The sequence below is a fragment of the Apteryx rowi genome, unplaced genomic scaffold, assembly GCF_003343035.1.
Source record: "Apteryx rowi isolate R43461 unplaced genomic scaffold, aptRow1 scaffold_424, whole genome shotgun sequence".
Lineage (NCBI taxonomy): Eukaryota > Metazoa > Chordata > Aves > Apterygiformes > Apterygidae > Apteryx > Apteryx rowi.
The window spans coordinates 374,085-390,735 of NW_020450677.1; the positions used below are offsets into that span (position 1 = coordinate 374,085).

The window sequence follows — 16,651 nt, forward strand, 5'->3', positions numbered from 1 at the left end:
ACAGCCAGAGAGGCCAGTGTTTGTGCCAGTTCGTCCATTGGTGTCTCTATTTCACTACAGTTTGGACTCAAGGAATAAGAAAACTTCAAATCTGGTAAATATAAGATGTACTTTTAAGTTTTGTCATTACATTATTTTCTATTACTGTTTATCACACATGAAATTATGTTATGTTTCATTGACCAGCATGGCACAAAGTAACAAAGATAAAATACATTGCAAGTGGCGCAGCGCCAGGCTCGGTGTCAGCAGAACAACCCGTCAGAAACGCAGTGTGACACGTTAGGAAAAGCAGGTGTTTCTGAGAGGCAGGAGAAGGCAGTTTTGGTAGAGGGTCACTATGTCAAAAGCAGTTGTTTCTCTTTCTCCTTCAGGACTTTCATTCTGTAAGTCATAAATCTTTCAATTTTCAGTTCCAGCATTACAGCTCTGAAGTGTATTGCTGCAGAAGGACTGACACAGAAGGAAGATGCTGTTGAAGAGTTCAGCGGGATTTATTGTGCTGTTGCTCTCTCATTGTACTGTGTCAGCGAGCACCAAAGAAGCAGTGGTCTTAGCTAATGCTCAGCTTCTCCCCCAAAGAGGCTATGAGAGACTGGCTAACGTCAATGACAAAGGTACTCGTGAAGAGAGTGAGTGATTTGGATGCAAGCTGTGTTTTACTTTGTTGCTTTGCTGTAACGTTTTTAGGCAAGGCATCTGAAAGTTAGCTCTACAAAAATACTTTGAAATACAAACATGACCTGCTCCTAAGTCCAAAATACAGATCTTTAAAGCCCTTGCTCAGCTGCCACCTAATTCAAGAGATATTAACCATTCAAAATTTCTGTCAAAAAGTATTTTGTGGCATTTGAAGAATTTTTCTTAACACCGTTTCTTGACTGTGCCTGACACCTCAGCACTTAAATCTCATGTTTATCTATAACTGAGGCATTCCTCTGCCTATCTAGCTTGCAAGGTCTAGCGTGGTAGGTTTTCTAAGAATACATTTACTAGAGTAGATCCCACGTAAAATGCAGACAAAAAGAGTGGGGGAGTTGATTCATTTTCCTCCTCTAACTGATGGCACTTGAGGGTCTATAAAATTTACTTTCCGAGTGAATCCTGTAGCCTCCAGCCTAAATGATTTTCTCAAGATTTTTCTATTATTGTTCTATTTTGAATGAATAATATTCACTGAGAAGAAAGGCAAATATGAGTGTCACTGTATATATTACTGGCTTGAGCATCACTCTATACTTTTATAACACATCCTATAAAATCATGGGATCAGATCTGGAGTCAGACTCTATCTACCAGGAGAATGCACTAACTACTGAGTTACAGAATCATGTACACATTTGCGCTCTTTCAAGATATTTCATAATTTCACACAGGTAGTATTGAGACTCAAAGTATTTTATTCATGGTTGTGGATTCTGTTAAGCAATGAAAGGCCCAAAAGTAAGACTTTGCAAAGCCTATATACTCCTGTAAATCTGGTCTGAGTGCCTCAAACATACCAATAAACTTCTAAATATAAAATATAAAGATTATATTTAACACAATACCAATATTATGAATAATCGTGTTTAACAAATTTAATCCATCTGGACTTCTGCAAAGCTTATGGTATGACATTTCGTAGGATACTCTTAGTTAAATCAGAGAAGATAGGGTTTCACTATAATTTCAGTAGGGGCTGAAAAGAAAATGATAATGGCTTGAGTGGAAAGGTGAACTGTAAAGCTGAAAGGAGACCAGAAGTGTTTGCTTACAAGTGATATTTTCAGTATTTTTATTAAGTATACTGAAGCAAAAACAGGAATATACTGATAAAATTTAATGATAACATGAAGTAGAGAAATGCCAATATAACGAGTCATAATATTATACAGAAGAAAACAGTTGTTCTTGAGTAATGGAAGTGGGATGAAAAATAAAATTGTAGGTTTTACTGCAAAGTGAGGACTTAGCAGTTGCAAAGATCCAAAGAAGAAAGTCTAGATTAAAGGAAGCTATGAGATACAAATGTAACCCTAGAATATATCAACAGAGATATTTCTAATAGGACTTGGGAAAATCAGTTGCACTATACAAGTCTATCTGGAACGTTGTGCAAATTTTACCCATATTCTAGGAGATGAATTTGCTGTGGAAGGAGTGCAGAAAAAATTAGGACAATTAAGGAACAGAAGACCTATCTTACACTAGATAATCAAAGAACTTGTTTATCCTAACATAATTTACCCTAACAAAACAAAGACTGATTAAGAATATAATTGTCCTCTCTGTACATCAGGGCTTATTACCAGGGAAGAAGCAGTATTTAACTAAAGGACAACATGACACAAGAAAAATATAGATGTAAAGTGGCCACTGATAAAATTAGATTGGGAATCAGAAGAATGTTTCTAACCATCAGACTAGCAGTGGTTAGTGAGGTCTACAATGCTTTTCAGTTGGAAGAGATGAAGCTTAATAATTCTGTGAAGACCGCTTGACATAATTGCCTACAGGACCAATAGTACATAAAATGATCTCTTATGGTCTGTGCTCTCTGTTTCTTTCCAGAAGGTTGGGGGCTTTCTTCCCCCTAAACAAACTCTTCAGTATACTTCTGATCTGTTGGTCACAAGACCATACAATGAGATTGACTCTTTTCAGACTGTGTTCAGAGAAATAAAATGTGTTCAGTAAAAGGACCAGCAGGGCACGTCAGGTCAATGTTTTTGGCAAATAGAAGAGTTTTTAATTAGCTTTTATTTTAAAACTTCAACTTTGAAAATATTTTTCCTAGTTGGTTTTCAACATTTTCTTTGCTTAAATATGAGTACATCTTGCCGTACTTTTCCTGAATTATCTCAATTTCCCAGAAGAACAATTTGTTTAATAAAATTGATTAATTCCTAAATAAAATATCTAAATTCTTATCAGTTATTGTCAGGGCAGAATGTAGGTTTTCATATGTGTGAAAAAAACATCATTTTACATCTTTGGTGGTCTGTAGGAATTTTTCTTATAGTCAAATTGTCAAGTGTTTATTAAATATAAATTACAAATATCCCTTAGTGTAATGACACAATGATATGCCTTTCAGCTTCATGGAGTGAGTAATTTCAATTCCTGAGCATGTTTCCGAGTAATGGAATAGACACTGAATAATATCCTTCTCTACAGAAAGAATTCTTGATATATGCATTCATACATACATATATTTATTTATATGAATTATATTCTGGCTTTTAGAAATCTCACAGTTAATTCGTAGAAGCAGAACATTATGCCTTAGTCTTAGAGCTCCTTGATACTATTCTAATTATAGCAAAAAGTGTCCTTATAAGCAACTTACAGTTAAAAACACAGCTCAATACACATTTCAGTCCAATGAAGAGGTCCATCTCAAGCCTTATATGCCACTTTTATCACCCCTGAGTTTAAAGGATAAGCAATAAAATGGAAGAGCACTTCCACCTGTTTTCCTGTTATTGCTATTCATTTTGCTGTTCACTGCAGCTTCACAGCACTGTAGTTCCATCCAGTACCTGCAAACGAGTGATAAGATTTAGCCTGGAGTGTATGAGTGGCAAGAAGTGTTCCTAAGAGAATCCCCCTGCCCCCCTTTTTTTTTTACTTTTGTACTAGCAAGAATTGTGCTTTAATATTTTCCTTTTATCAATGCGCACATGGCATACTTGTTAGTATTTAATGCAAGGATGTTGCAGGTGCCTGAAGTATAAATTGATTAAAGAGGAATTAGATCTATTTTTTGAGAATAAGGCTATCTCCACTTATTAAACACAGTGGTCCAACACATGGCACAGGTAATTGCTAACTTGCTGACCACTGGAAACTGGCGAAACATAGGAGGAGAAGAAACAGTCTGTACATTTCCTGTTTCTTAGGCTTTTTCTCTAAGTATATTTTGCCCTGAAATCTCCCCCTTTGACTGAGTGGATGTCCCACCTGTTGGACTGAAGTCAGTCCAAGCCACAGTTTCCAGTCAGATCAAAGCAATCATTCACTCACTCTAGAGGACAGAGTCCAATATCTAAAATTTACTATATAAACAGAAACTTACTTTAAAACTTAATATTTCTTTTTCTACTCAGACTATCCAAGGGATTGTTTTGAGATCTTTCAGCGCTCCCCAGGAAATTCCAAAGATGGTCTTCACATCATCCAACCAAAGGAAGATTCAATTGTTGTCTATTGTAATATGCAGGATGGTGGCTGGACAGTGATCCAGCACATTACAGCCAATAGTACTGTTGACTATGACAGGACCTGGCAGGATTACAAGTATGGATTTGGCTCTGTTCAAGACAACTACTGGTTAGGAAATGAATATATGCATCAGTTAACTAGCAGCTCCACTCAGTATATACTTGGAGTCAAGCTTGTAGACCTAAATGCTGAAATCAAATGGGGACAGTATGAACCATTCCTTATTGAAGATGAAGAGTCTCAATACCGAATCAGGGTTGGTCTATACAAAGGCAATGCCACTGATGCTCTGACCCTGGACACAGAAGCTTATCTCCATGACATCCAGAAGTTCACCACCAAGGACAGAGACAATGACAATTACTTTCTGAACTGCGCTGAGTTAGAACACAATGGCATTCCTGGGGGAGGCTGGTGGTATGACGCATGCACTGGCACAAATCTGAACCGCAGGAATGTGATATACTGGCAGAAGGACTGCAATAAGATATGTATGTGCAAGTTTGCATGGATGATGATCAAACCCATTGACCGTGGCCTGTCATATACAACCGAGTCTTGTCCTTGTCAGAAAGATGAACTGTAGATAAACCATGTGTATTTTGAAGGGAACATAGTAAATGAAGTTTCCAGAATATCTTTGCAAAAGTTTTCCTTCTCTGTTAAGCGTAATCTTTGGGCTTCCATTCTTCAGCTAGCTTGAAGCATTAACATATCCTGTGACCATTTCTTCTAGATGAAATTACACATACTGGATTAGATTTAAACTACTCCAAAGTTTAGAGGTGCAGGAATATATAGTTTTGGCTTCTATCCTGAAAAAATCAGTCAGGTGATTAATTTTGAATCTGGATCTGAGATTCTGAATTCATCCCAAAGTTTAGTGTCTCGGCAAGAATGGGGTTTTGCTTCATTACTATTTTGGGCTCTTTTGGTGCTAAATAGAAAGTAAAAAGTCTTTTCATTTATCATTTTCTAGGGCTAGAAAGGGAAAAATATGTGATGCATTACTGTAATCTCCTGTCCTAAAACAGAGATGTAGTTTTTTTTAATCATTTCATTAATTTTAACTGTCTGGAAGAGAAGAGGAAGAAGCAGATTCACCAGTTCACAGATTTTCTATGTAAATCATGGATTCTTTGTAAAGTGACTGAAGTACAAATAATCACACTAAACAATCATGATTGAAAATTTAGTCCTGTCTGAGCAAGGACTTTATGATAGCGTATCATCCAGGATTGGACCTAGGACATGGCAGACATCTATCAACCACAAAAATGAGAATGCATGCGTTTCTGAAGATTTTATTCCAGTATGAATGTTCACAGTTGCATTATAATTGCACATTGTCACATATCACACAGGAAGGAAATCTACAGTCAAGTACTTACGTTTATAAAATGCATGTCAGAGAGTATTGTGTACCATAGAGCAGCATCAGGCCTTCCTTTTTTACCTTTAGGGAAAGCTATTTTAATACTTGAAATTGCAATTAGCCTTGTCTCAAATGGCTTCTTTTCCCCTTCATTGACTTCTCCATTTACCTCCACCTTTTAATGGTACAATGAAATACTCAGCACAGGCTTTTCTTTTCTTCCTTCTTACTAGAGCAACCAGAGCTAATGGTTTCATCAGCCTTCCTATTAGAAGCTATTATATCCAAGGCTTCCAACTCCTCTCAAATTTTTCCCCAAGAAGAAATTCAGTTAACACATTTAAAAAAAATCAGATTGGTTTTGTAATTTTTTATGTATTGCTACCTTTTTTCTGAACATTACTCTGTTCTATTTACCATGTTTTGACTGTTGCTTCTCCCTGTTCCATGATGTTCTTCAGCTTTCTTTTTTCTTTATACTGCTGTGATATAGGAAGAGAGTGTTGGCTTTATTTCACATCCACTAGCTTCAATTGTTTTGGCACTCAACCTTGCATTATTTAAACAGCACCTTTTTTTGATTCTAAAATATAGGGGGAATCTTCTACCTTTGAATTTCATGATCAAATTCATCTGTTTTAAAAGCATAAATAAAAAGGATTTCAGTTTCGATGACCTTGAAAGATCATGTTTTCTTGTATAGATGCTCCAGGCTGTTTCCCACATTTCTGTCCTATATCATTAGAATAGCTAGACGTCAACTGAACAGTTTTCATTGTTGCATTAAACAAAACATCGGGATAATAATTAGAATGTCTTGCATGTTATCTTAAATATTTCAGTTAAAGAAACTCAACCAACAGAGACTGGCAAATTTCTGCTTTTTAATTTAAAAATGGAATCTCATAATTTCCATGAAAATTATTTACAGAAAATAAAATGTATTGTGTTTTAAGAAGAGGATAATTATCATTGGATAACTAGAACAATGCTGAGGGCAGGTGGCCATCACTACTGAACCATCAAAATCACAGGCTGATACATGGGAGGTTTTATTTTGTCTATTCCTTTCTTCTTTTCCCTATCATATTCCTCCTGTCCTACCTCCTTCTTGTCCTTTCCTGATTCTACTGCCTGCTGTATGGACTTAAAGGAAGGAGGTGGGTCCTCCCAAGAGGAACTAATGAAAAAAAAATTATTTGGTCAAATATCTTTCCAAAATGAGGAAGCATGACAAAGTCTAGAGCAATAGCTGTACAGCTGACTGCCAGTTCAGAGCACCCCTAAATAGGAAGCATGTGGCACTGCACCCCTTAAACAGACAGTCCCCTAACAATAACAGGTTGAGGTGAGAGATTTCTTCAACTCTTCACTACTTTTTTTTTCTCCCTGTACTCTCTTCTCAACTGCAGGAAAGATAAAGACATTCTCACATGCAATATCGCAATAATCAACTCAGAACTTAGCTAAAGGATAAATTCTTCCCCAAAAAAGTATCAATTGACAAAAAAGAGCCTGGTAGCCTCTTTCTAGCAAAAATACTTATTTATTATTATTTATCTTTTATAGTCATTCAACTTTTACATGAGAAAGTGTTTGTTTTTGTTTCTGATTATCTTTCTTATGTGTAATCTAAACAGTAAATTTCCAGACTTCCACATGACTTTTTTTGTGTTAACCATAGGTTTAAGCAGGACAAAGTGTTTTTAGGCCCAATCCATTGTCAATCGCTAATACTGTGCATCGATAAATTAATAACATTAGCCCTCTGGGCTCATTAATTCTACTTTAATTAACAAAACAGAGTCCTTTAGTCATTCTCGTATCTTCTGTGTTTCAGAAGACATCAGGACGCAGGTGGAGTGGTAGGGTACAGAGCTGATTCCAGCCACACTCTGCAGCTGGATATGCTGTATCATGGGAGTGATACAGGCCCTGAACTCGCCTCTCTCCACTCTTCCTCCTGATGGATTGCACATGTAAGTAGGCCTTATGTGTGTCATACAGTAAAAACAGCTATCTGAGCTCCACTATGTCTAGATGGAGACATGTAAGGAGTCCCTCATGTAAGCAGTAGAAGATATTCCAGCTGGTATATTGGCACTGTAATCCAGGAATTCAGTAAAAATCTCCAAACTATAGGGGTCTTGTGAAACAGGAGCCATCAGCAACCAGAATTTGGAGAAGTAGTTATTTAGAAAAAAAAACTTTTGAAGGATTTAAAATGGCTAGTTGTTTGAGAAAAATTGACTTGGTTGATCTAACAGCAGATACATGAAGAAACCAATGGCATTTAATAGCTAATCACCTAACAGATGAGTAAAAGACAGTGGTTTTACTGCATGTAATGAGAATTGAAGTTCATAATCTGATATGTAGCCCAGCAGTGCTATTAAACCTCAAGAAATACATTTACCAAGATGGAAATAATTCACAAAATCATCCCTTTCTGAAACTACTAAGAGTTGTAGATTATTTCTTCTTTTACAACACAATACTACCAGGGTTTTTTGCTATCTATAGATATTGCATAACTGTTAATACGAATCATAAATGAGAAGTTTATTTGAATGACCAAAGTTTAAGGTTTTATGACACCCAGTTGTCTACTGTATGTGGAAAAAAACTTCTTAGTGCATACAAAGTCCGGACTGGAGATTTGGGATGACCACATGAGAAATAAATGGCCTCTTTGATTCTGTAGAAGGAATGCCAAGGTATTTAACAGAAAAGACATAGTATCCATTTTTGGAGCTCAGGTTTGGAAGGGCATTTTAAGACAGAGAAGTCACTGACTATAGAGAGGCCTTGCAAACATTTCAGAGTATGACGAACCCCTTTGAATTCCTACCCACGAACACTGTGGGGAAGCTGTCTTCAGAGTCACACTGGGAAGCGGTGATTTTTTCCAGCTGTTGTTGTGATGCTTGTGAGTTTATTCAGAGGGAAGTTCTGATCTGAAAAATTCTGTAGTTCACAACAGTAATGAATGTGTTTTAAAAAAAAACAGCATTCTTTTATAAAACCAAAAAGGCATGTAAGTATGAAGCTTTTTGGCAGAGTCATTTTCAAGAGCCCTAAATGCACAAATCACAGCGAAGGATAACTCCAGCTTGGTTGTTATATATAACTGAGGAAAAGGTTATTTGGTTCTCACTGTGTCCATGTGGTTCCTTCACATTACTTCTGTCTCTATAGAAAGTAAAGAAAATTAATTCCTGATGAAAGTTACATCATTCTGTTTGTTTGCTTATTTTCCTAAAGCAAACAATCCAGAGAAGGTAGAAGTGTGTACATCTCCTAACGATTACAGAGTAGCTTTATAACAAAAGTGTCCAAAAATTCTCATTCAATATGAAGATTTTGGAAATCCAAGAGTATGAAGGGGTTATTTGGAAACTGTGTTTCCTATTATAATTAAGAAAACATCTTACAAAATTCTATTCAAAATCCAGAATCTGAAAAGTCCACAGGTACTCAATTCTGAGTTTCAAATTGTGCATGCAGTTTTGTAATAATTGTTTTCTAAGAGAAAACAGCATTCTCTAGATTGATATGGGATTCTTTAATTGTTGTAATGACTTATTTATCAAATTCAACATACTTACCACATCCCAGTGACATTTTTATTTCTTCAGGTGTATGATTATCCTTAGGTACATTTGTATTAAGATTTGTTAGTTAAATTAGTTTGACCTGTTCAGGTCACGTATCAAATATGTCTAGGAGGCAATGCCACAGATTTGTGAGAAAAGCTCTATGTGAGTGATACGTGATCAGACTAATTAAAGCAGAGATGGGGACTTTTCATGAGGTTCAGCTCCAAAACTGGAACAATATCTAAGGGGTGATAAGGAAGAACAATTAAGGATTTTGCCTTGAAGTACATCACTATATCTGGGTCTAGAATCAAATGCTCCTAAAGTCCATAAAATCCCAGTGCAGGTCTCACTTTGGATACAACAGAGATGAGATACAGAAATATCTTTCAACAGTTAATAGCAGTTATCAACTGACATGCAGAGTTCAACAGGGTAAGCATAATTACCAGTTAAATTGTATAATTAAGTTAATGCCAAAATATGCGCTATAATATTTTATAGGTTCTTACAGCATTTTCTCTACAACCATTTTGATTTCATCCTTATTCAATTCAAAAGAATTTTTCTGTAAAGGAAAACCCTGCATTTGCATTCTGTCTTGACTTTCTATCCTTCACAAGGTTCTGTATTCTGTGCTGAATAGTCACAAAAATGCCCAATTTTAACTAAATGTTCTATGTCAGTTTAAAAATCATGGTAATTCTTCCAAGTATTTATGTAAAAACAGAACTTATATTTACAGAAAATGTATTATTTGATACTTTATGGAGATCTGGGATATATGGGGAGGCTGGGACATACAAAAGGGGAGAGACAAAAATGGTACATAAGTTTCCTTTGGGGAAGAATTCAATATTCCAAAATACTGAAGTGTGTTAATTCCCTGAAAAGCTTAGTTAGGGATTTATACATACATATACATACATACATATAAATATATACGTATATAAAAATAAAATGCAATTTTACAGAAAAGATCTTTGCACAAGTCCATGATCGTAACCTTAATCAAAATGAAAAGGTGAGTAAAAGGTTCATTAAAAGGACAAAAATATAGATAACAAGAATGTTTGACACTGCACAAGTCCCACAATATGTTTTAAAGGAAGCCTTACAGAACCTGAAAACAAGATATAATTAAGTACTGACTGATATTCTGTTGAGGATCATGTTTTTCTTTTTTTTTGTTTTGATTATTTTTGAGTTAACATTCTACATAACAATAAAGTAACAACATCTTTTTATATAATTCTAGATTTTTACAATGCACCTAGGTTTGGTAATGTAATGTCTCACATTATAAAGTGCTAGCAGCATACTTTGAACACATATTTCACAATTACATTGAACCAACATTGTTGCATCCATCACTGTATAATCTAATACATTTACTGAGCGCAGAGTCCATAAACATTTACAGAACACTCTTGTTCAACAGAAGCCAAAACTGACAAAAAATATCCCATTTAATTTCAGAAGTAGAAGCCAATGCTTTACTTTTGCAACAACACCACACCTAGCAGGAACTGTTACTACTTCATAAATTTTGCCTTTAACTACAGCTTGTGCCACAGAGGGACACGTTAATTTGCTAAGAATCAAACACTGTTTACTGAATGTCTGATCCAATGTAATATAAAAGGAACCCACTATAATAACCAACTTGTACATAGTTACTGTACACAGGAAAAGTTCTGGATGGTGACAGAGGAAAATTGATGAAAGGGTCTTTATAAAAACCCATACTTTCCTTTAATAATCAGTCATATGCTAATGCACCAAAAATAACAGGTACAGTATGGTGTGTTTCAAAATCAATCATATGAATTTAGAGAACATATTTTTACATTACTACATTGCTAATCTTTCACTGACACAGTGTTCCCCTCTGGAGACTGGGGATAAAAAGTATTAATTACTTGTACTGTGGTTATTGACCTGAAGGAATTATATATCTGTAGAAAAACGTTTTCATGGTATGACAATTCAATAAATTATATGAATGATTCCATTGAAAGCAATGGTATGTTCAGGATGACTAGCATGATCTCTGAAATGTGCAACTGCGTCACATCACCACTGTAATGTCACACTAACATATATAGTAGATATAATATGGAGCTTCACCCAAACTAGTATTCCGGTGCATCTCATCCTGAATTTTGATAGAAAGGCTAGAGCTGAATCTGAACTTTTTGACGTGGACTCAGTGCATTATCTGGAGTTCTTTCTCATTTATTTATTAACATATGTTTACTTTCAGACTTCATTCCTTATGACTTCTGTTGCCATTCACTTTGCTTTCTTATGGCCTTTTGTGATGCTTCATGTTTGTTTTCACCACAATGAGCCAGATCATCAGTTGCATTTCAGTAGCTTTGTGCTAAAAACAGCCCCACAGGTACACTTATTCAGTCAATGTTGCAGGGCTCCTGTCGATCTGACACAGATATCAGGCACATACAGTTCACCCTGTCGCAGAAGTGACTTTACCACACATCCAAAGCCCCAGCAAACCTCAACTAGTGGACAGATTCTCAGCTCACTGTAACTAGGCCAGTACACACTGATCCCAGGATCCATAAGGGGGATTTTTCCAATCCCCAATCCTGTATGGACCAGAAGATATTGACTGGAGAGAACTTATGTTTCCAAACGCCTAATGTTAGTTACTATTTGTAAAGCTATGTAAAGATAAAAAGTGCTGTGAAAGTGCAAAGTGTCATTAATAGTTTTATATAAATATTCAAAAATTATTTTAAAAATCTTTCATCTTTCATAGATACCAATTCTATCAATGCTTTCAATAATTTCATAACATATAGGTGAATGTGCAGGACATCAATATATATTTTTCTTGTGTTCTGCATATCATTAAACTAATGGAAACTTTGGGGGCAAGGGAAATGCTAACAGAAGAGGTTGAAAAAAGACTTTCCCTATGTCCTCCTGTGTTGTACAATAGATAGACTATATCCATTATGTTGTACAGTCAATTCTGATTTGTACTATTGTCACTATCACATAAATTTTAACAATTTCTTTCAGAAGCATTGGGAAATGAAGAAATACAAATTCAGAGTACTCTTGTTTACTGATGAACCTGATTTACACAATGGCACTGAGATTGTGACTGGGCTTCTAATATACAAAATACTTACCTATTTCCTCCCCATGAGCCTTTACTCTCTCCCAAAAGTCAAAGTGGAAATTTCTCAGCATTACACTCTCCCATAATATATTTGGTCATTTGGAGTACTAAGAATCTCCCTGACCATTTATTATTTCCCCCTTTAAATAGTTCTTCTTCCATTCCAACAGGAGATGAAAAAGTCTCAGGAAAGTAGTGAAAGCTCCATTGCTTGGTACATTGAAAACTAGAATAGACAAAACACTAGAAAGAAAGAAAGGAACTACAGGAAGAAACAGTTCTGCACCTCAGGAGGATAGACTGGGTGACCTGATAGGTATAATCCAGGTCTAATTTCTAGTAGTCTATAAATTACTCTACTCTTTCTCAGTCTGAAAGAAAGGACAGAAGACCCCAAACATAATAACTTTAATGCAGATGTACTGCATAATCACAAACACTCTCAGGTGTTCACAGCAGCCACTGACTTCTTCATCCCAAGCACGCTATTTTCATGCACAATTTTACTTTTTTGCTGACATTTTTTAACCCCTAGACATATGAAGCAACAACTTTAAAATGACAGAATTACAGTCAATTTACCCAACTATGTCACTACCTGGTTTTTTTTGTTGTTTTTTTTTTTTTTTTTTGCCCTTGTCATTTATGTATGAGCAATTATGGCAATCTGGTATTGCCCTGCCAGTATAGCTTCTCTTCCACTTTTTTCTTTTTCCACTGGCAGAAAAGCAGCATCTTAAAAGTCTTCCTGAAAGTTTTGTTACAAAGTGCATAACAAATGGGGTTAACAGTGCTGTTCACATAGCACAGCCAATATCCAAGGTGCCACAGTGTTAGGGGGATGCAGTCAGAGCAGAATGTGGAGATTAAAACCATTATATTGTAGGGAGTCCATGTAATGATAAAAGCCAAAAGAATGGCACTTAAAGTCTGTGCTGCTTTGCGTTCCTTTATAAGAACCATCCTTTTCCTTTTGGTGATTTGGTTACTTATATTTGGATCCATGCTTTTAATGGAAGGATCCTTTGATAGAGCAGCAGCACAAGGAGTTATTTTTACTTTACGGCAACCATTGTTGGCTTCCTGGGTGCCATCAGCCTTAACCACCAAGCGGAATTTGTAGGCCACACATTTTTTACTTTTTTGTACATGGCCTTTGGCAGGTGATAGAAAGTATTTCTGGGTCTCAAAATCATTTTCTGCAGGTTGGTCTTTGACAACAACGTCCTTACTCTCCCTTTCAATAAACTCTTCTGCTTTACCTTTTTCTGGACTTTTGTAGGTTACTTGGAAAACTGAATCAGTGGCAAGTTTATCCTCTTCTTCTGAAGATGCATAGCTGCTGCAGGTGGTTAACTGGTCAGCTTTAGACCAGTCATTACAAGTACTCACTGCCTGAGATGCCTTCACTGTAGCGGAGGTACTTCTACTAGATGAAGACCATGAAGCCTGACATCTCTCTCTTTTGACTAAGTTTTGTTGCTTACAACTGAAGCAAGACTTCAGGAGAGCTTTCTGAGGCTTTATCATCTCAAACTCTGCCACTGACTCAGAACCCTGAAGTTCAGCAAGGTCCTTAGTACGTTTCTCAGTCTCTTTATAGATGCGGCAATATAAAATAGTCATCACTGACACTGGGATGTAGAAAGCAGCGATTGCAGTACCAAAGGTGATAATGGGCTCATATAAAAACTGTATCTGGCATTCTTCAGGTGGTACAGTTCGTTCACCCACAAAATACTGCCAGCACAAGATTACAGGTGCCCACAAAATGAACGAAATTAACCAAGCTAAACCAATCATGATACCAGCTCTTTTGGGTGTGCGTTTAGCCCTGTAAGTTAAAGGCCTTGTGATGGAAAAGTATCTGTCAAAACTGATGACTAGGAGGTTCATTACTGAGGCATTGCTAGCTACATAATCCAGTGCTAGCCACAGGTCACATGCTAGACTTCCAAGAGACCAATGGCCTATGAGTATATAAGATGTGTAAAGGTTCATAGAAAATATGCCAATGATAAGATCTGCACAGGCAAGGCTGAGCAAGTAATAGTTGTTAACAGTTTTGAGCTGACTGTTAACTTTGAATGATATCATTACAAGAATATTCCCCACTATGGTTATTAAGCTTACAACTGCAGTTACAGTGGCAATAGTAATGACTTCCCAGAGGCTATGCCCTTCTAACTGCTTCTGGTTGATGGATGAACTGTTTACAACAGTTGAATTGCTGAATAAATTTACTTCCATTCTTGTTCTTGGTTTATTGTCATCTGGATGTTAGCACTGTTGCATATTGCTTTCTGTACTTTAAAATATTCTTTCAGAGACAACTGTAAAGATCAAAGGAAAAAAAGAGAAGAAGAAAGCAGCTCATTAAATAGCACAGACTTCCATTAGAGTTACCATAAAACACTTAACAATCTATCAAATTATTTGTGTTCTTTTTGCATTTTGGTTATTGTTTCTACCATTGTGAACATAACTAAAACACACAGATGTACATTCTAGAACAGTGTACTCTGATACCTTATAACATTTTTAATGCAATCAAAACAACTACCGTTTGATAAGACATTCAGTCATGTCAGCTCTTATATTTTGAATACCTTAGGAGACCCTCTACATGTTCTTATACACAGACATTTAAAGCTTTGCAGTGCGATGAGTCAGTGAATCACAGTGTTGCTTCTTACTGTACTGTGCAGAAGACATGTCAACATTTCTTTGGAAATTTTTGGGAAGAAGTCACTGTTTTGGAAACCAACAGCAGAAAAAGAGTAAGAGGAAATCATAGCAAATTAAGTACGCATGGGGAGATAGGAACAACCCTGGCATGGTGGCAGCAGGAAACAGAATTATGTGTTAGAAGTGCTTGGGGAAATTGAGGGGGAACCTTTGACTTAAGGAAGTAGGGAAGGCGAAAAAGATGTTTTTGGAAAAATAAGACAGAAGAAGACTTTTCTATATTGGGAGATTTGGGGACAGAGGAAACTGATTGGGTGAGGCATGTAACTGTAACTTGTGTTAACTGGGTGACTTAATGATAAGGGTGAAGATAGATAGGAGTAAATTAAAGAAAGGAGTCAATTGAAGAAGAATCATCAATGGGCGGCCACAGTGAAAAACCACTGTTTTAGCATTACCTAAAACATTTTATTACTGTAGATCATGTAAGCAGTGGAAGCTGGACATGGCACCACTGCCTCTCTGTTTATACATACATCTCAGGTTTCATCCCTCTGATGTCCATCCTTTCTCTAATATGGTGTAATTCTTCACTGCTGTTTTCTTGTTCTGGTGAGTACATACCTCATTTAGGCAATTTGGTTCTTTCACAGATCTATGCTATTTTTTTGAGTCATTCCATCACATCAGAAGATGCTGATGACTTGCTTGATATTTGATCTTGCTAGACAGTATAATTTTGGAATAATTGGGCAAACAGCAGTTTTTAAGACATAAACAAAATATAAATTATTAACAGTTTGCTTACTGGACATTTAGCCAGTATAAAACAGGTAAGACATTCCCTTTCTTTCAAAACAGACATTAAAATGAGTTCAGATAAAAATATCAGGTAGATGACATAAAAGTCCAGCTCTAAGTCTTGAAGATTCTCTCTACATAAAATGTCTATTTCATGGTCCTTCCTATCCATGCTCACAACTCGTCTGTGTTTTCCTCTTTCACCCTAATTCTCAGAACGTTATTTTATTTGATCTTGGCAAGTGTATTGTATTAACTGCAGAGCTTTCACAGCCTGTCCCTTTCCCATGTGTTGTCATCTATCTTTTGTACCAAGTAGTTGGCTCCTGTCTCTCATCAGATGAATATATCAATATCTTACAGCCACTTGTTAAATTTTAAGAAAAGCATCTTATTTTCTTTGTCCCCTTGACTGTTGTCATCCACTGCCTTCCAAATATCCATATATCTTCTTTTCCTTCAAATCCTCACTAAGATTTTCTCTTGTGATGGAACTTGATAATGGTAAGCTTTCTGGTGTACAGAGGACACTATCTATCAAATTGTCTAAAATGGTCCTCTTCCATCTGTGTGTGCCCATCTGTCATGTTTTGTCTTATACTTAGTTGCTTGTACATCTGTATTGTGTTTATACAGTGCCTAGCTCAATAGTTCATGTACAGGCCTTGTATCCTAGTAATAATCATAATATATGCACGTAGACCATCTGTACTCTTGGCTCTCTATAGCCTCAAGAGCCAGCAGCCAAGAACAGCTAAGTACCACACCAGGCTTTATGAGCCCCATGTGGGGGAAGAATTTTCCTTTTAGTTCTGTATGCTGCAAAGA

General features: G+C 36.3%; 2 protein-coding genes across 2 annotated transcripts; one reads left to right on the forward strand and one right to left on the reverse strand.

The window, feature by feature from the left end:
- Nucleotide 1: 1 nt before the first annotated feature.
- LOC112971043 (fibrinogen-like protein 1-like protein) lies at nucleotides 2-6,256 on the forward strand. Its single transcript, XM_026076064.1, has 3 exons — nucleotides 2-94; nucleotides 414-617; nucleotides 4,092-6,256. The coding sequence occupies exons 2-3, from the start codon at nucleotides 470-472 to the stop codon at nucleotides 4,790-4,792; spliced, it is 849 nt and encodes a 282-aa protein (XP_025931849.1). The 5' UTR covers nucleotides 2-94; nucleotides 414-469; the 3' UTR covers nucleotides 4,793-6,256.
- Nucleotides 6,257-7,459: 1,203 nt separating this feature from the next.
- CHRM5 (cholinergic receptor muscarinic 5) lies at nucleotides 7,460-15,179 on the reverse strand. Its single transcript, XM_026076059.1, has one exon. It carries the CDS (start codon nucleotides 14,582-14,584, stop codon nucleotides 12,992-12,994), a length of 1,593 nt encoding a protein of 530 aa, XP_025931844.1. The 5' UTR covers nucleotides 14,585-15,179; the 3' UTR covers nucleotides 7,460-12,991.
- Between the last annotated feature and the right edge of the window lie 1,472 nt (nucleotides 15,180-16,651).